The sequence below is a fragment of the Cinclus cinclus genome, chromosome Z (genome assembly GCF_963662255.1).
Source record: "Cinclus cinclus chromosome Z, bCinCin1.1, whole genome shotgun sequence".
NCBI classification, from domain to species: domain Eukaryota; kingdom Metazoa; phylum Chordata; class Aves; order Passeriformes; family Cinclidae; genus Cinclus; species Cinclus cinclus.
The window spans coordinates 64,780,354-64,800,350 of NC_085084.1; the positions used below are offsets into that span (position 1 = coordinate 64,780,354).

The 19,997-nt window shown below is 33.8% G+C and overlaps 1 protein-coding gene across 1 annotated transcript in view; it reads right to left on the minus strand.

Moving 5' to 3' along the window:
* The window catches only part of CWC27 (CWC27 spliceosome associated cyclophilin), a 96,277-nt gene that overhangs the window by 27,740 nt on the left and 48,540 nt on the right, over positions 1-19,997 (minus strand). The window contains exon 11 of the mRNA XM_062512817.1: positions 1,661-1,758. Coding sequence (XP_062368801.1) covers positions 1,661-1,758 — 98 coding nt within the window. The remainder of the gene's footprint in view (positions 1-1,660; positions 1,759-19,997) is intronic.

The window sequence follows — 19,997 nt, forward strand, 5'->3', positions numbered from 1 at the left end:
AAAGGTGAATTTCTTCAAATTACCAAGTCCACTGACTGGCACCAGAACAGGGATAAGTTTAAGCAATAGTGTAAGAGCTGCTATACATGGCACTATTCAAGATAATTTATCATATATGTACATAAGGACTACACTTTACCCTTTGCTATACCTCTACTCACAGTTCTTTTTTCACATGGCTAGTGACAGCATTCATCATTTTTCCAGTGAAAGCTTATATTAATTCAGTGACTACTAGAACATTTTCAGAGTCAGCAATTTTTAATATTTGGTGTCAGGTTTCATACACAAATTCACAATAATGTATTTTTTATTTTGTCAAAATGCTGCTGATAAAGCTCACCTGCTTTCAAGAGAGTCCAGGAATTTTTCTAAAAATTATGTTATACTTTCTATCACTCCTGTAAATTGTGTGTTATCTGAATTTTTTAAAAAATAGTTTTATTTTTGCTTTCATATTTTTATGGTATTGAGAACTGAAGTAAGAATCCACTCTAAAAGTGAGTCTCGCAACCCCAGAGTGTTTAAACACACTTTTTCATTTCTTCAGCCTAGCTAATAAAGGGTGCTTCACCCTTCTGGACTAAAATGTGCATGATATTATAAAATTAGCAATTTATACACATTTTTAAAGAAACAGAATATAAAAACTGTCTGACAAAGAAGTGGGCAGCTGAAGATCCCATTTTGCTAAGCATGGGAATCCTTAAAATTAGAGGGTTTTGGGAAAGCTGTAAAAAGCAGGTCTCAGAAACAGTAGAACTGCAATTAGAAATAAACAGCAGGCATAGATTTATCAGCAGAAAAGTTATGTAAGTTGTAGAAAGCAAGGACAAATAGAACAGTAGTCTGTGTATTAACACTTCGCTAGAATAATTCTCTAAGCTGCAGAAAAGTATATCAAGCAAGATATTAGGAAGTTCTAAGCTTAATAATGGAGCTCTGTGCATTGTATTTTAAGGCTTACAAGCAGGTATTGTGTTTGAAATAAGCAAGCATTGTTTTAACCAAAGATACATGTACTTATAGTGGTTGGATAAAACTACTGTCAATATGCTTTTGCTTTTTGTGATTGGTCAAGGAAGTTTCAAAGTGTGTTGTAACATCATGTTCTGCAGCTGCTGCCGAGGACATGAGCTGCTGGCATCTCCCCATTGTCCCAACCACGTAATGAGACTGATGCTGGAAAATAAAGAGCTCCAGACCCACTCCACAGCAGTCCCAGCCCATTTGTGATTCTGTACATAAATCCATGGCTGGCATTAGCTAAATTTTAAGGAAAATAAATATGGTAGTAACTTTCTGAATTTCAGTTCCGTTGGTGTCTTATGATACGTAAAAGTTTGAAGCCAGTAGCTTTGAGTTCAAAGTTAACCATCTGCATTTAAAAACCTTTCCAAGTCATAAAGTCAAAAAGACTTTGCAAGTCACAAGGTCACAGCATGGATCTAACTAAAGAACAGTTAGGAGTTCTGATTTGAGAACAAATGATACCTATACAATTTCCTTACATACTGGCATCATTATATACCACCATCCCTAGGGAAAGAAAAAAAAAATCCACATGTCAACAATAGTCTGCATTTATGTACATAAAACACAAAACCAAAAAACTTTTTAAACCAGAATATTAACTGGAGATCTACACAAAACCTCTTACCTTCTTTCTCTTTGGGTCTTAAAGCTCTTTCTTCTTTTTTGTGCTTTGCTTCAAGCAGTTCTCGTTTCAGCTGTCGGGCTTCCTTCCGTAGCTCCTCACTGCAAAGAGAAATATTTACAAGAATAAAATCTTCTGAGATGTACAACCACTCAGAAGAAACAGAATCAATGTTAATGGAGAGCAGATTTTTGATACAAACACAGGGCAGGTATGGACTCATTGATACTAAGAACATGGCTTAAAAATCACTTAGGACCTCAGAAAGTCCATATTGTCATTAGGAGGGATAACAAAAGAACATTACCAGGCATCTTACTTTAAGACCCCATTAGAAATATATTAAGGAAATTAATAATAAAACAAGGAATCCCCATTTGAATTTTAACATTCTAATTAGCCATGAGAACCACAAAAAGAGAATCTGAGACAGAGATACTGCCTAATAAATACTACATGTATTATAAAATTCAGTTTACTCAAGTAATATATCTTAGTATTTCTCCTGGATTTTTTTGGTTGGACAAGCAATGCAGGTGTTCAGTGACAAAAACATGAAATGTATGTAAGCATATATTATTAGATATGAAAATTAATTTCATTCTACAAATACCTCATGTGATAACACTAGAAAGAAGAAACTAAAATTTGCAAATCATTGTGCCAATATCAAATGGAATATTTTTCTTCACAGAATCACTGAATCTCTGAAAACCAGACAGTCCAGGTTTCTTGTTCAAATGAGGGCCAAATAGAGGAGGATAAAGACAGCACTATCCAGGCAGGCTTCCAATATCCAAAAATGGAGACTTCAGAACGTCTCTGGGCAACTACTTCTTAACCTCCTTCAATGCAAAAAAAAGCTCTTCTGTAAACTGAATTTCAATTTTATTTCAGCTTATGCATATTTCTGTCCTTTTAATGATGGAAAAGAACTGACATTTAATTCAAACTTTTCTGATGTTAGAATTAATATTTCTCACTTTTAATTTTTTAACATTTTAAATTAGGTACTGATTGATTTAAATTTCATCATGACCAATGAACTGCAGAAATTACTACAATGCAGGAACATGACATGCAAGCATTTCCCTGCAGTTGTTTTATGTACTTGAATTTTCATCTGTAATATCACTACTGACTACACCCTTTTCTAAGCAAAAGACTTGGATCTGTTGGGGGATGACTACTTTTGATTTTCACTGTCATCTGTATGTATGCACAGAAACAACTTGTAAAAAGCAATAGCAAAGAAGACTATCACTGTAAAGTTATTCAGTCAACCACATCCGGATTTATTTTCAACAGCATGGCAGAAGCTACGCTAAGAAAGATCACAGCTTTTACAAAAAACTACAGTTCTATTTTTCTACCTGAGAAGAAAATCATAGGGAAAAGAAGAGATAAAGAGGTATTTGTAATCCAAATATCTCCATTGCTTTTCTATAAATTTGGGACAGCACTATAAAAAGCTGCATTACAATGCTGTTATATTTTACTGCAACATTTTCTTATTGAAGTTGCACAGCAGGAACAATACATGTCAATAAAAGGTTGTATGTTAAAAATATTTAGAGTGCCAGACAGTGACAGCAACACAGAGAGAGTGGGTTATTATAACCACTCTCTTGGGAATAACAGAGTCTAGCACATCATAAGTTTCCTGTAAGGGGGACCCACCTACTCTTTCTCTTAGTTAGTTAAACACTACTGCAGCATGAACAATAAACTAGCTAGTGACAATTATTCAGCTCCCCCAACCCCTCTTTTTCCCCAGTTGAAATAGTTTTTTGTAAAGAACAAAGGAAATCTTAATTCTTAGAAAGTCTAACTTAAAAATATTCTTTCAAGCTCTTTCTATCATCAGTACTAGCTCAATTAACAACTTTGATACTTGGTTCTTTATAGACTCCACACTGTGTGTATTTTTTGTTTCTAGGCTTACTTTGCCACAGTAGGCTACTGAGAAAGGCAATCTAAAAGGCTTCATGCTGAAGAGGAAGCTGGCTGATAGGAAAGCCTAACTACATGCACAAATCACATTCACTGGAACAGAACTAGAAACCCCTCCTGACTCTGTAAACAGAAGAATGTCAAACTAATAAGGCAGAGCAAAAACAAAATAAGTGACTACAGTATACCTGTCCCTTTCATCCTTGAAGCCTAGGTCTTTGCATGCAGTAAATCTGCATTCAGGTTTCACGTAACATCAGTTAGTAATCAATTATGTAAGTGCCTGCTATCCCTGTAAAGCTTCTGTTGCTATAAAAGTACAGCTCTCTGCTCCATCCTTGTGTCATTGCCCTCTTGAATCCACAGCTACACTGCAGACTCTCCTCTTCCTCTTGCTTCCTGCTTCTTCCTCTTTTTGCAAGTTTCTGCAGCCTGGAAATTGTACTTCTGCTCTCTACATGCAGAGATACTGCCAGAGCAAATGTAACCTTCCCCTGCAGAAGACTGAAAGGGACCTAGCCAAAGGGTTCGTAACTCCAGAATTTTCCCGATTCTACTCAGAACAACAAAATTATTTTATCTAGACAATTTATAGTGAAATAAGTCAAAGATTCCATTTGAATTTCTGATTCAGCTGTACCTTGGTTTGATAAGACTGTGAACAATGAACTGATAGGAACTCCAGAAGTTAAGAACTATGAGTACTTAGGTAACTTTGTGTTGAAATCTAGTTACACCCTAAAGACCATGTATGGTGAAGGCATTAGCTTTCCTAGTAAATTGCTTGAATGCACGATAAAGAAACAACAACTCTACATTATTAATTATGGTCACCACTCTGGCTTCTCTTCAGCAAATTAATTCATGCTCTTTTGAAAAGAGTTCTTTTTAAAAGAAAGAATGCTCTCCTAGTGTTCACTTCAATCACTTCTGTCTAATTAAGAACTCCCTGAAGTATTTCCTCAGCTTTTTTAAAAATGGAATTCAGAATTAGATGCACTGATGGGTTTCAGCTTCCCATAGGTTTCTGATTATGGGGTACTGGGTTCCCAACTCAAAAAAGGAACATAAGGGCATCACTGCACTGAGCACTCATTTGCCACAATGACTCTAAATTCACCTCTTGGTCACTTCTTTCCAAAATGTCATTCAGCAGTTGCACAAACCTGTAGCTACAAACTGCATTTTTTATTTCCAGATGAAAAACACAGCATTTAGTTATATTACAAGGATATTTTTATTTTATTGTGCCAACTTACATATTAAATTAAAATTATTTGTAATACTCTGTTCACATCTACTCTATAAATTTCTTACGAGGACTTCTAATAAATAAAAATAAGAATGTCACTGGCTTTCAAATAAACACTTAATACAAAACTGCCTGTACTATAAACACAGAAGAAGCTCAGTTATTACCCTAAATCAGAAAGTCAACACTTTCTGAACCTGTATCATATAATTTCGTGCCTCAAGTTTTCCCAAAAGGCAGTACAATCTAATACGTACAAAATCACACTAACTAGCATTAATTTCAACTTCGGTAATTTCTCTTTTTTCTTAAGAGTGCACCAAACCATTCTATTATACCTGGCAGGGAATGAAGGAAAGCTAACTTGCCTTAATTTATCTGTATCCTACCTATCACCAAGACTGGACGATGAAAGAGTAGTTCTGTTCTCTGAATTCTTGTAGTTTTCTAACTTCTATTAAAAGGAACACTAGTAAAGCAGAAAGCATTACGTTTTCACCAAAGTTCTTATACTTAAGTTAGCTAACTGTGTTATCTGAAAATGTTTAGTCTTAAAAGACAGGGGAGGAAGCATTTGAGAACAACCCTACTGAGAAGGACTGGGAGGTGCTCATGGATGAGCACACTGACATGACCCATCAGTGCACTCAAAGCCCAGAAACCCAACTGTGTCCTGGGCTGCATCAAAAGCAACATGGCCAGAGAGATGGAGGTTATTTCCTGCAGTTATCTTCTTAACAACATATATTCCACACTTCAGCTTTCTAATATGTATGTATATTATTTTTCTTTTGTATTTTAGATCAGAATAATACTCAGTTAATAAGAAATAAAATCAGTTTGAAATTTAGACAAATATTTTAGGTTGAAAGGATAAAAATTGTTTCTAAGTGCCATGTACTGAAGGTGTTTTTCGGGAAGTAACTAATGGTCTTCTGAATTCACAAAGTAACATTTTTCAAAAAACAGAAGCTCTTATTTGACTTCACTTTGGCAAAAGAAAAGAGAACTGATTACAGAAATTAACAATAACTGTGGCTTTGGTGTAAGTGACCATAAATGATCATACTTGCTATGTACAAGTCCAAAACCACTCCCCCTACTCTACATACATATATAAGCTTCTCTGTACTTGTAGGCCTCTGCACGCATGTATATAAACTATAACTACCTGTATTTATTTTACCATACCAAGTCTCTAACAAATAAAATATATATTATACACAGACACAAATAAGACCTAGGAGGCAGAATATGTTATTCAACTATGATTTAGGGAAAAAAATGGCTGCATATATTCAAAATTAATTCAGCTATTCCTATCCAGTGATGATAAATATCAAAGATGCTAAAATTCATTTGATGCTATATTCAAATCACAAAGTGCCGGAAAGCTTGGCATTCTATGCATTTCCAAATTTCCCCCACCTCCAGTCCAAATTTCACTACTCCCCCTCTAAACTCCACATAAGATCCTAGAGAGGTTCAAACTGCCTGAGGTTACCCTAGCACATAGTAATTCACTGATGCTGGTACAACCAATATAAAACACGACCACATTCTTTCAAAACTGAAGCACTCAGGTGATAGCAAAACAATACGGATAGCCTCACAGAGCATTTACTTTGATAAGTGTAGATTTATACTGGAGGAACTATTCAGAGACTGAACAACTAAAAGATCGTGCTGTCTTCATCACTGGGTCTGGAGTTTTTCTGAAATGCAAGTTGTGGCTGAAACAAGAAGTAATTCAGGAAAGTGCTGCAGTAATGATCAAACTATTGTTTTTGATGGCACAGCATGTTATTTTCCCTTCTTTTTTTTTAGTATTATAAATATATTGCCTATATTTTTTAAAGACAATTTATTTTCATTTGCTGTTGCTGCCTTCTAATTCAGTAACATCAAAAGAAAATTACAAACTGGTTATCCTTAAACAGTAATAATATTTAGGAAGTGCTCTTTCAAGTAAGCATATCCAAACAAGGAAAACAACCTAAAATATTCTTATTAATTTTAAACCAAATTTAGAGTGTTAAAAATAATAGAAGTATGTCAAGATTGTTATGTAAGCTTAATTTTTACATGAGTAGAATCCTAGAACATCTTAATAGAATACAATGAATACTGACATACTTCAACTCTGCTCATGTTAATTTCATAGCAGAAGAGATGATTTTAATTCTGTTTAGATAAACCAATTAAAATCAAGCTATAGTACAATATTATCCTTTCATCATGTAAGCTAATAGCCTGGAATGAAGTCCTGGATTCAATTCCATCCTGTTACAGGCAGTCACATCTTTTCCCAAATGTATTAATTATATGAAAAGTGTATTTTATATTCACTTTCTTATTTAGTAATGGTGATTTTCAACACCCATGATTTATATGGAAAGGTCATTCTAGAACTGACAAGCAGTCACCTTAATAATATCAGAGGCAATGAGAAAGAATCTCTGTTCAGATAATAGCTTTGTTTTCTGTTAGACGCTCTTAAAACATGCATAATATTCTATCTGAGAATTCCAATTCTGCATTAAAATACAGATAGCATTTCCAAATAGAGAATCCCAATGATCAAACAAAACACTATAAAACGTCATGTTTGCACAACTAACTGATTTGCAGAATGTGTGGAAGAATCAAGGTGAATATTTGCTCTATACTGTCAGTTTTGAAGCCTTTTCTGGTATTACCCCTTCTGCTCCTTGGGGTACCTGCGAACATGCAATTCTTGGAATGGATGGCAAATTCCCCATTTGGCATGTACATCTAAGACTTTTCTAGGGTTCAAGAATCTTAAGTTTTGTCTGGATTGCATTACTGTTCATCTCTGGTACTGCAAGAATTTTACAACTGTAAATATGAGAATAAAAATTATAGCTTTGGAATATGCACTTTGTCTTTTTGCCAGCCTGGTTTTGCTGTAAAGTCAGACTTATATCTGTCTATTTTCTGCAAACGGTGTATTGCAGCTGTATCTCAAATAAGATGATGACATAAAAATGGTGGCAGACATATTCAGCAGTCTTGACAGTAAAAAACTGTAGATGAAATATTTTAATATACCTGCTGGGTCCTGTATGGCCACCTGTGCTAACAGCAAGGCTGATGTTAATGCTGTGTTTGACTTTAGCAGTAGCTGGTATACCACGGTTTGCAATTAGTACTGTAACTCTTGTATTTTAAAAATAAAATGTTAAAAACTTCTGCACTGAATGAATTTATGGATGAAACACCAGTATTTATATACTTTACCTAGGAAAGATTTCAGTGATGAAATCTAAAAGAACTGGCATGTTTATTAAAGACCACATAGGCAACTGATACTGTCTTCATTACCAGAAACGTGAGTGTAAACAGGTGTATCACATCACTAACACTTCACAGAACTGGCACTGTATTTTAATTATACATACTCGACTGTAAGCTACGTGGTACTTCAGCAGTCCCAGTATTGTGCAGTGAATTCTCAAAGGCTGAATCTGATGAAGAATATTACCATTTTACTCTACTGGGAGAAACTCAGCAAACAGCAGGGCCCATAAACTGAACATGAAGTATGAACTTGCACAAGGAAGATACTAAAGGAGAGGCAATATATTTTATTATGGTTACAAACACAGATGTAGAAGGAAAAAACCCCACAGGTTCCAGGGCACACAAGCTCTTCTTCAGCTAGTTTATTTTTCGTCCACAGTTTGCTTAATAAAAGGTATTAGCTTTCACTATAAACTTTCTTTGCTTACATTGTTCAGCCACCAGTTACGCTGCCAGAAAATGCAGATGGATGCATTAGGGCATGTATAGAAGCATATATCATACATCATATATCACATATTAAGGCTGATTTTTTGCACTATCTGGACCCTCAATACTCACAGCAGATCTTGGAACAGATAGGAAACCCTAAATTTTCTCAGTTTAAGATGAAAACCTAACTGCTTACCACAAAAAAAGTTAACAACTGTCAAACAAAACAAGAAAATTTGGAGACTGACAGCATCTCTCCTCCAGACCAGTGCCATACCTATCTGGATTGCAAATGCCTAGCTTAATGCTTGATAGAAGTAGGTTGGTTTTATTTTTTTAATAACACACCACATTACAGACCAACACAGCTGTTGCAATGAAGAAGTTTTCCTCTTAACGCTGTCATTTCTGAATGATGGCCTGCAGGAGGAATTTTTGGTTTTGTTCTTTACTGTATGATTCTATGACTCTTAACTTTCACTCTATTTCTGTCATTCAAGCTTTTGAGAGTATACAATTTTGCATCAGGATATTCCTATCTCATTAACATTAGTTTCAAACTCTATAGTATTTACATGCTTCTCTTAACAAACTGTGCTAGGGTTATTTTCTAGTATTTAAAGTATTACTGAAAACCTGGAATTAGAACTAGCCTATAAATTTGACCCAAAACAATACCTTTCAACATACTTTATGTTCTCTTTTGACTAACTTCTTAGTAATTTTGCAATTCTTACTCCTGTTCTGCATTTTCCTCTCTTTCATTTTAACTGTGTCCTCCAGATTAATCCCATATAATTTTATCATGAATATTCAGCCAGGAAAAAAGCTTACTGTGGCTCAGGAAATACCTACAGGCAGGTTAGTCTATCAGAATCTTTTTTAGTAAACCAATTCAACATGTTTTTTCTATTAGCCACTAACAATCAACTTTAACAGTCTTATTATCATACTTAGATCATTGTCTTATATTGTTCTACTATTTTAAGTGAAGTAAAACAGAACTGTAACTTGATACGAAAGCTTAGAAGTGTGGTTTCACAGAAATATCAAAAAAGTTCTAATATCTCAGATAAAAGTAACAAATGCTTTAGAACTAGCAAGGGTGTAAACAAAAAAAAAAAATTCCAAAAGTACTACTTGCAATGCAAAGCTCACAAAAAACCAAAAAGGGCCAGAAAGACATGCAATTAAAAGTGTGACTAGCAAGTAGTAAAATAATTTTTCAGAAAAATTTTGCATCTGTAAACCTAAAGCTAGAGCTGCCAGAATACATTGCAAAAGGTCTTATGTTAGAAGGTGTATTAACAGGGCTATGATGAGTTTTAAAGAGGAAACAGCTGAAAGTTTAATGCTAAAATGATTGAATTAATTAAAACAAGAAATATAAAAGGAGCAAGAAGTCACTAGGTCATATGGGATCAAAGAGAATAATAAAGTAAAATAAAATCACTGCTGATTGGATAAATGATTGATTTGTGTCAGCTTTCTCAAAAGAAGATTCTGGAGAGATAACTCTCCAAGAATCTGATCTGATTTGGACATAAAGATGAGACAAGACCAGAGAGAGGAGTCAGAAGGGTAAATTTCAACCAACTTCCTTGGGAAGGAACTCAGAAATTTCTGTTTCACTAACTCACATTACAATGTTTTATCAGATGACAAACATTTTATCTCTAGAACAAAAGGGACGTCCAAGGACAGCAGAGTGAACATCATGACAGTTTCTGTTTTAAGTAACTCATCAAGTAATTAAGTAAAAATCATCTTGAACAGTGAGTCTCTAAGTTTTCTCACTAACCCAGTAGTCTCCTTCAAACTGGTTCTGGTGAAGGTGTGAATGAACAAAGTCATGGACAACAAGGTGAACAGCTTCAGATATTCAAAAAGCCTATACAATGAGCCTTTTAAAAAGAGAGAGAAAAGAGTGAAAAGTGGATTGAAAATAAAGCCGAGTGAAAAAAATTAACCAGACTAAGAGAAGAATAAGCAACCACCTTTCAATATAACTAGATTAATACTTCAATTTAAATACTCTGAATAAATGGAGTGAGATACATTTCCAGAAGATTCAAAAATGAGAAACTCAGCCAAGCCCAGACAAAATATGGTGATTTCTCATGGTTTTATCTCAGGAATGGAAAATGGAACAAACAGGTTCTCAGAAACTCTAAATTATCTTCCAAAATCGCAGAATATCCTGCAGAGTGAAGTCCTTCTACTCTTTACAAGGACTGTTACTCTAAACTAACAGAACAAGTTCATGAAAAAAAACACATAAACTTTAGTAGTAACAGCACAATGACGATCTCTACCAATTTGTAGTTGTGGAAAACAATAACAGAAAATGCATATTTATTAAGCAGAATAAACCAAGAATTATTATAGTGGCGCTAAAAGAGACAGCAATTATTACTCCATTTAGAATACTACAAATTGAACTGAATATCTCATGCCAAAATGGCCAACACAGTAATACAGAAAACTGTAGAAAAAATGACAAAGATTATTCCCATCATGAAAAATCACCCCTGACATGAAGATTAATAAAAAAGGAATTATTCATTCCAGAAGAAGATGAGACAGAGGAAACATGACAAAGTGTAACAAAACCACAACTACTGCAAACTTTTAATATCTAGGCAAGGAGGCACTCAGTAATATCTCAGTAATTTTAAAAAGATATCTTTCACTTTTCAGATAAGACCACACAGTTTATTTGGGGTAAAAAACCTTCACATTATTAAAAGTATGTCTGACATTTACATGAAAACCAGGAACATCTATTCAGAACAATTACTGCTAAAAATGCATTTCAGAAGAAATAGAATACTCTGTGTCTTAGGACCACCCAATTACAAATCAGCTTATGGGTATTGCTGATGCATTCCTTTCCCAATTCTCTGAGGCCAATGGTACTGGCCACTGGCCAGGCAATTCCACTTGCAGATTCCTACATCATCAGTGGAGGCAAAGACACTTCAGACCATATTCAGCATATGCCAAATGGGAATTTTTTTCCTACAAGTCTCACTCTGACTCTCCATTTTTTGAAAAGTGTTATCAGTGCTCATGATTATTAAGTACCAAGATATTTGTATCAGCACCAGAGTCTTCAAAAGAATATAATAAGAGGAATGACAGAAATAGCTTTCTATATATTGTACTAATACTGGTATACCGTAGGTTATTTAAAACACCTAACTGGACAGATTAAACTAAGAACATAAGATATACCAATTATATATCGCCATTTCTTGGAAATTGGATAAAACACTTGCTCTGAGTTTTGCCTGCTGTTTCCCAACATCTGATAAAAATTTTTAACAGATGGAAATGATTGCAAAGTGAACAGCACTCCCTTCATGTTCTCCATTCTGCTGATTTAATCACAAACCCACTGAATCTGATAGTAATGAAACAATAGACCTGTTGCTGATGAGATCACCAAATGGCTTTCATAAAAACCTATCAGAAACTGTAAAATATAGTTGCTACAGACATAGAGAGTTATTTTCTGATCTGCCATATTACCTGTTTTTGCTACAAAATATCAAAATCTATAATAGAAGCAATGTTAAATAAAAAAAATATTTAATATTTTTTAATTAGACCGAAGAACCATATTGAAAATAATTTTGCTAAAAATCTTTCACAGAGTTATCTGGCCTAGACATTTATAGATTTTAACATTCTTCCCTTTTACTAAACAGCAACATTATTCCTGAATGAGTCTGGTCTGCAGTCTCTATATTTTAAAAATCCAAATAATGTTAAAATTATTTACTACTGCAGACTACAGCTGGGAACTCTGAGTATACAGTAGTAGCTAGTAGCTCTAATAATGTAAAAAAGGCTTGAAATTAAGTATGTCTTGAGATGCCCTCAGGACCAATGCTGAAATGTCTGAAAAATCAGCTAAATATTCACAATCTACCTAATGCATTCCTCCACAAGCAACTACAGTTTTTCATTTTTTACTAACACTTGAAATGAGTAGATCTCTGAAGAGAAAATAATTTAATTTTCCCCAAATGTCAATTTTACATAAAATTGCTTTTTCGTACATAAAAATGTCATCAACTTAATGCCAGTTTAAAGAGTGTCTGCAGAATGTTTCAAGTCTAGAAACAATCACTGAGCCTCACTCAAAACAAAAAACCCCTCCTTCTTCCAATAGTACGATTTGAGGCTCAAAGTATCCAAACAGGGTGATTCATCCAGCCTGGGGATCCTCCCTGGCTGCCCCCTCTTCTAGGGCCTCCTCTGATCCAGATGAGAGAGCAGACTGGAAAGAATTTTTCTGGCAGCAAGAAAAGAACCTAGCTGCAGCAACTGCTTTTCCCAAGCCCCCTTTTGTCACATGAAGGAACCATATGTACATGATGTGACAGGGCAGAGATGTAGGACATTATGGGAAAGTCAAAAGCCAGGATTTCCACTGTCAGAACAATTTATATCATACTTCTTCTGAGGAACTCCTGAAGACAGAGATTGCTAGGTACAGGCTGGATGAGATGCTCTGGTAGCAGCATCCTGCTCCTTGTTTCCCTTCTCCAGTTTAAGGCAGAAAACAGAGACATACACAGTAAATGTAGCACTTCAGGGAATTACCCTCTAGAGTTGCACAACAGAATGCAACCAAAATAAGCCAAGTAATGCATTGTGAATTCTCTGTCTCTGGAAAAATTATATAGCTCAACAGTCAGTCATCAGTCAAGCACTGTCAGATCAGTCTACATCTGCTTCTGTATCAGAACACAAGCTGGTTAAGAGGACCTTTCATAAACTCCTTGCCTTAATTTTATGATCTCCTCTATCTAAATAAGCTGACAGAAGGAGCAGATCAGTTTCAATTGGGTTTTTTGTGAGAATGGGCCATCAAGTCCTTCTGGCTGTCCAGTAAAAGAAGAGATCCTCATGTCAAAGTTTGTTCATAAATCAGATTCCAGACATCAAAGCCAGGATGTGATTAGAGGTAGTGGCTACAGACATTTTGTATGGAAGTTGAATTACAGTATTACGGAGATCTGAATGAGCCTAAAAATATATCCAAACAAACACAGGACAGAAATGTCTTCAACAAAATGTAAGCTACAGGTGTTATTTGCTATTTTTCATATGGCAAGGAGTTGAGGGTATAAAATGAAACTGCAATACAGCAGATTTAAAAGAATTAAAAGAAAATATTGTCTCCACACTGCTTATAATTAAATTGAGGAATGTATTAACACAAGACAGCAAACAGGTCAAAAGCATGAACAGGTTCAAAGCAGCTAGGTCTAGTCACAGAAGAAAAATATACCACAGAACATTAAACAGAAAAGGCCAAATTAACTTCCTGACTAAATAAGCCTTGAACTTCACATTGTTGGAAAAAAGAAAGTTGCCCAGTAGTATTTTAGCACTATGCTGCTTCCATCTACCATCAGAGGCAGGACATTTGGCTAAACAGATCTTTGACCTAATTTGGCATAATTTTTTCTTAAATCAGTTATGACTTCTAAAACCTGGTATTTATTATCTTGACTTAGTAGCATGCAAGTGTGGAGTGATATCTGCCACATTGAAGAGCTCCATGTCTGAAGGTGCATAAATATATTTATTTTTAAAATAAATTTTAAATTATTTTAGGAATTAAATATAACTCATGTAAAGGTACTCCTCACAGAAAATTGTTTTTCATTTTCTGTTTCTGAATGGAGAGAAACTAAGTTTTTTTGCAGCTCCAAGAAAAATCATCCCCCTCTTTTATGTAACTGGAAAACTTGATATAACTTCGAAAGCAACAACTGTGAGATAGGCAACAATAAAACAAATATGAAAAGCATTCTAATTTTATGTAATGCACCACTGGTAAAATAAAGAAGTAGATTAATAAGCAACAGACTGATTTTGAAATACTATCAAAGTCTGACTCAGTTTTTATGACTTGTGTGAACTTCCTCCATACTGAACACTTAATGCACAGCCATCATGCCATATATGACATAAGTTATCTGAAGAATGCCTAAAGGCTATAAAATTAATTACACCAATGTATACACAATCAGAAAAACTCTCCCAGCTTCCCACAGTGTTATCAAAGCAGCTATTTCAGTGCTTAGTATATTCTGCACATTAGTTTTTAAATTTCAATTATATGAGTCACAAAAACCAGCAAAAAAAATAGTATCACAGTAAGACTACCACAGAAGAGCTAGTACATTTATATAACAATTTCTATAACAATTATTATAATCTGTGAAGTCTGTGAATAACCAAAAGTGAGGTCTGTTATCTCAGAGTCCTACAAGCACCATCTCAGCTCTACGTTATTTTACAGAAGAATATCTGAGCTGATCTGCTTCATACTCTGTGATGGATTTCACATTCTAACTAAGTAGTTTCATCTCTAATCTCTTCCCATTACTCATTCCCTGCTCATGTAAAAACAGAATGGCTCCAAAATGCCTCTTACATTATCATTTCACATCTGTACATCAATTAAGCATGGACTATGTGTGAGCCAGAAAAAAAAAATTTTATACCTCTTTAGACTGAATGAAAGGAATTTCTAAGTTGAGTTAAAGCACATCTCAAAATGAAATGAAGTAGCAAAGATGTTTTATTGTTTCAGTAGATCTGAAACTGGACCTGAATCATTATGTTGTAATAAAAGTCTACTTGAGATGATCATCTCACTCTTAGGTGTGATTGAAAAGATTTGCAACTGACTAATAATGAACATTATTTGTATCAAGCCTATTTAAGGATATTCAACAGGATGTTTTATTCTAGTAGCCACAGCAAATGAGAGACAACAGATTGGCATATACAGCCATGCTAATTATTTATATTGTAAGTGCAGTATCAAATCAAACTGGTTTTATACACTGCTTTAGATGTAAATAATTCTACTGGGTTATTCTATTGTTAAGTATAGTGTAATGTATTATAATTAATAAAATGAAACAAACAAACAAAACAAAAACAACAACAACAAAAAACTCACCAAAAAAACAAAAACAAGCCAAAAAAACCCAAAAAACAAAAAACCAAACCAAAACAAACAAAAAACCAAAACCAACCAAACAAAAAAACCCCACAAATGGACATATCTGTAAATTACATACGCTTAAAATGCTGAGGTTGGAATATTTCAAAACATAAGTTTTGAAAACTACCTCTAAGTATACAAGCAAAACTAACCTTATATTTGTGCAATTTTAAGACAGGTGCTACTTAGCATGCATTTTATCTCATGCATAACTGCTTCAGTCAGGAAATATCTTGCAAGTTGCATCTTTTTAGGCTTTGGTCAATTAAGTTTTTGTCCCTACTAGTTGAATTCATTATAAAACAGATGACTAAATTTTATATTTAAACTAAAATAGGAAACATTTTCCGTTCATATCATAGGAACAATTTGATTCTCATAATAATGCCATTACTGATATTAATTTGATCAGAAGAGAGCTGCAGAGGGCAGGTAGCTGTCACATATAAACATGCTGTCACATAAATAATAATTTTAATATGTAAACATAATACTTGATTTAATAAACATGCAACTGCTTTACTACTGCTTAAATAATATACTACATAGTATAACTCATATACTATAACCATACAGTGTTTTACACTCTGTGAAATAATGCAAATTATTCTTGGTATAGACAAGTTCCATTAAACAGACAGGAAAACCAGCTGTAACACACAGAAGTATTTCTACGACCTGCTGAAGACAGTGTTCATTTGGGTTAAGGAACAAAAAGGTAGTAACTGGTTCATCTCTACTTTGGAAACACAAGAGGCACGTGGCATCATAACAAAGCTTGCAACATGGATTTTAATTAAGGATAGAAAAATTAAGGGCGAACTCTGTTTTGTGAAAAAGTATTAGAATTTACAGGAGTCTATTTGTCTATTTGTATGATAATACAGAGAGGATATACAGTACAGTCTATTATATAGTATTACATATTATAGTATTATATATTACATTTATAATATATACTATATATATAGTATATACTATAAATACATACCATATATAACATATATTATATATATTATATATTACAATATAATAGAGTACTATAATATAATATAATATAGTATTAGTTACTTCTTTTTATCATTATCAGCACTTTGAGATCCGGTTTTCATTTGTTGATTAGTCAGTAAAATCCTGTTCCTGTTTTTACTGAACTACTAAAGATAATTACTAAATATTCTCAAGTAAGGAATGTCTATTGAAATATTTCATATAAAACACTCTCATGCAACTTAAGTTACCACAAATCAAATTTTTTGTGAGAGTCCATCTGATTTTTACAATTTTAATCTAAAAGTACTTGGAAAAATGCTTGCAAACTAAAATCAGTAGTCGATCCTCATCCAAGCTAGCTGTACCACATTTTATTCTAAAAGTATTTTATATCTGTAATATCCTTATGAATAGAAGGTTACAGCTATATGCTCAGAAGTTCATATTCTAAAGGGTTAAATGCAGAAAAAAGAAAGTAAGGCTAAATGGGGGATGGCAAACATGTCACTTGAAGAAAACAAAACAATGGATTTAAAAAATTCTTCAGTGTTAATAGATTATTGAGGTGAGGCTTATTCTTGAGGTCAAGTAAGTATTAGATTATATTTAAACAGTTTGTTGCCTTTTTTTATAAAAAGAAAAACGTGAGACACGTGGCACATGGCCTCAGTTAGTAGGCTGCAAAAGGAGAGCAGGGGATTCAGCACATATTTTATTAACTCAATTTTCTTTTCAGCTTTGCAGTTCACCTTTAAAATAAAAGCTTAGATTCTGCTGAAAACAGCAAAATTTGTGGAAAATCCACAGGGAGGCTCCAAATCCTTGGGATTTGTGGATTTTCTGTTTGAACAGATTTTTATGGTTCCTGTTGATTGCCCCAACACTCACTTTCAGGCACCAGGCGGCTTGAGTTATGTTATCTGTGGGCATTTAAACAGTACCAGCAGGTAGCTTAATTTTCCAAACTCGTTTTTCCTAAAAGGTAGAATGCCAAATAACTGTTTGGAGAGACATGAAAATGTAAAAAGAAAGATCTGATCAGTTTTGTTAATTTAACTTGGTTTAATAATTGCCACTGACTTGTTAGATATATTAAGTTATAAAAATATTTTTATATGGACTGACACCTCTATTTTCATTCTTTTTGTTATTGCCTGATCACATATTATAGGAAAAATGGCTCTGTCTGGGCTAAATGCCCAGAACATTTGAAGCATCTCATACTGAAACAATAGTAGTCTTTGTTGAACGCCATCTGCTAGGAGATTTTTTTTTAATCATTGTGTGTCTGCTAATACAGATGCACTGCACTTCCACAGAAGTGGAATTACATTTAAGCTCAGACTAAATACTACTCATGTAAAAAGTGTTTCATTTCACAAAATGACTGAGCTGTAGTTATATTGATGCAACACACACAAGATAAACATGTTATATGTAAACAGATTATTCTGAAATACTTACTCTAGCTCTTCTGATTTTTACACAGTCATCATTCATTCAGTGCCATAAACCCTACTTTTCAATGATCATTTGTGTTGTGAATTTGTTAGAATTTCTCATAACGCTGTGTTTCTTCCCTAGCTATTATGGGTGAACTGACGTGGCTAAATTACAAATCAGACAGTAAATAGTGTATTATTAAAAATCTGCATACACTGAATAATTGTTACCTGCAACAAGACAACAGAAAAGCACTAACAGACTTATGAAAATTAAGATATGGGCAGAAATGAACTTTGTCTTTAAAAGCGAAAAATATAAGGAAGATAGTTAAAAGTACAGTTAGTCAACAGAAAGAACCAAGTAGTAGCATGAAACCCACAGATAATGCAAACAAAACTAGTTAAAGACAGCATTGTGGCTATATTCACACTTCTCTTTAAAAAAAATTTGTGGAATTAATGTTCTGGTCATACCAGTCCTGGGTGAAGTTCCACTGCAAAAATGACAAGACAAATGTTAAACTAATTTTCGGAACAGCTAAAAAGGGAGAGTTAAAAATTTGTAGCAAATGATTTTTAAGGCTGGATGAAGAAAATGCTGAAGATCTACTTGGTTACTTAGTAACCGAGTCTTTATCTGCTTCCTCTTTTCTATGAGACACATACCACTTTTTGGTACTTCTAGTATAAATATCTGAAACAATCATTTCCTTATGTTTCATAATTTGGAAAATATTTCTGATATCCAGTTCAAATATTCTGATTCTCCCTTCCTTTCAGCATCTTGGAACTTTTCTGTTTTTTTTCTCTGAAAACTCCCATTAGAAATATGCTACTGTACATCCTTGGACATGACTAAAGCTTTAGAAATGACCTTGTGTCCACTGACCAGCTATAACTGTGACTATAACTACCTACTCAGGTAGTCACAAATATATATAAAAAAGTGTATTAGTTTAACATTAAATTAAAACGTTAATTACAGCTTCTCAAGGCAATTGATCTTGTAGCACCATATCAAGTCAACTTTAAGATTTTTGGTAAGCCAAGCCAGAAGGCACTTGGTTAAGACTATATGCAGCTGTATTTCTAAACCGAATGGAACTCAAGAAGTAATGAAAATAGTGTGGATACTTTAGAACCAGATGTTCTGTTTACTACTCAAAATACCTTAAACAATTAAAATGGATAACTGGCTTCTTTTAAAGTTTCCTTATCCTTTAGTAGGTACAGCAAAAAAAGTAATTTGTAAAGAAAAAGCAAGACAGCTATTTTCATGATCTTACAAATCAATTAATATTTCTAGTGACCAAAATCAGAAATTTCATAATACACAATTCTAGAGTTTTTGTGGGTTGTGGCCATTGGAAGACAAATCCAGTACCAAAGCAGAATTACATATCATTTTAGCCTGGTACTCTGTAAGTAGCTGATTAATATTTTATATAAACACCTTCCAAAACATACTCTCAAATGAGTTTACTATTTACAGCATCACATCCTTAAAATTCTGACTTCTGAGACAAGGCTGCTGTTCATATTTTACACAAATTAGGTGAGGAAATCAGGTAGTGTTCATTGCCTTTTGAAGCAATAATGTATTAATAAATATAAGGCATGCCTATAAATGTTTCTCCAGCAAAATATTATAAATAATTGTAAGTGCCTTGTATAAAACAATCTCCCTTTCATATCTATTCTCAGAAATGATCATGAAGTCATGAACCATTGCAAATTTTGTTTAAAATAAGTCTTACATGAAAGATAGAAAGAAAAGATAAATAATGATTTCTACTACTGACATATACTGCAGAACATTTCACAATTAGTAAAACCAAACTCAGATAAACAAAGCTTTAATAGAAGAGCAAGTAATACATGAAGAAACTTTCTTGTAATTCA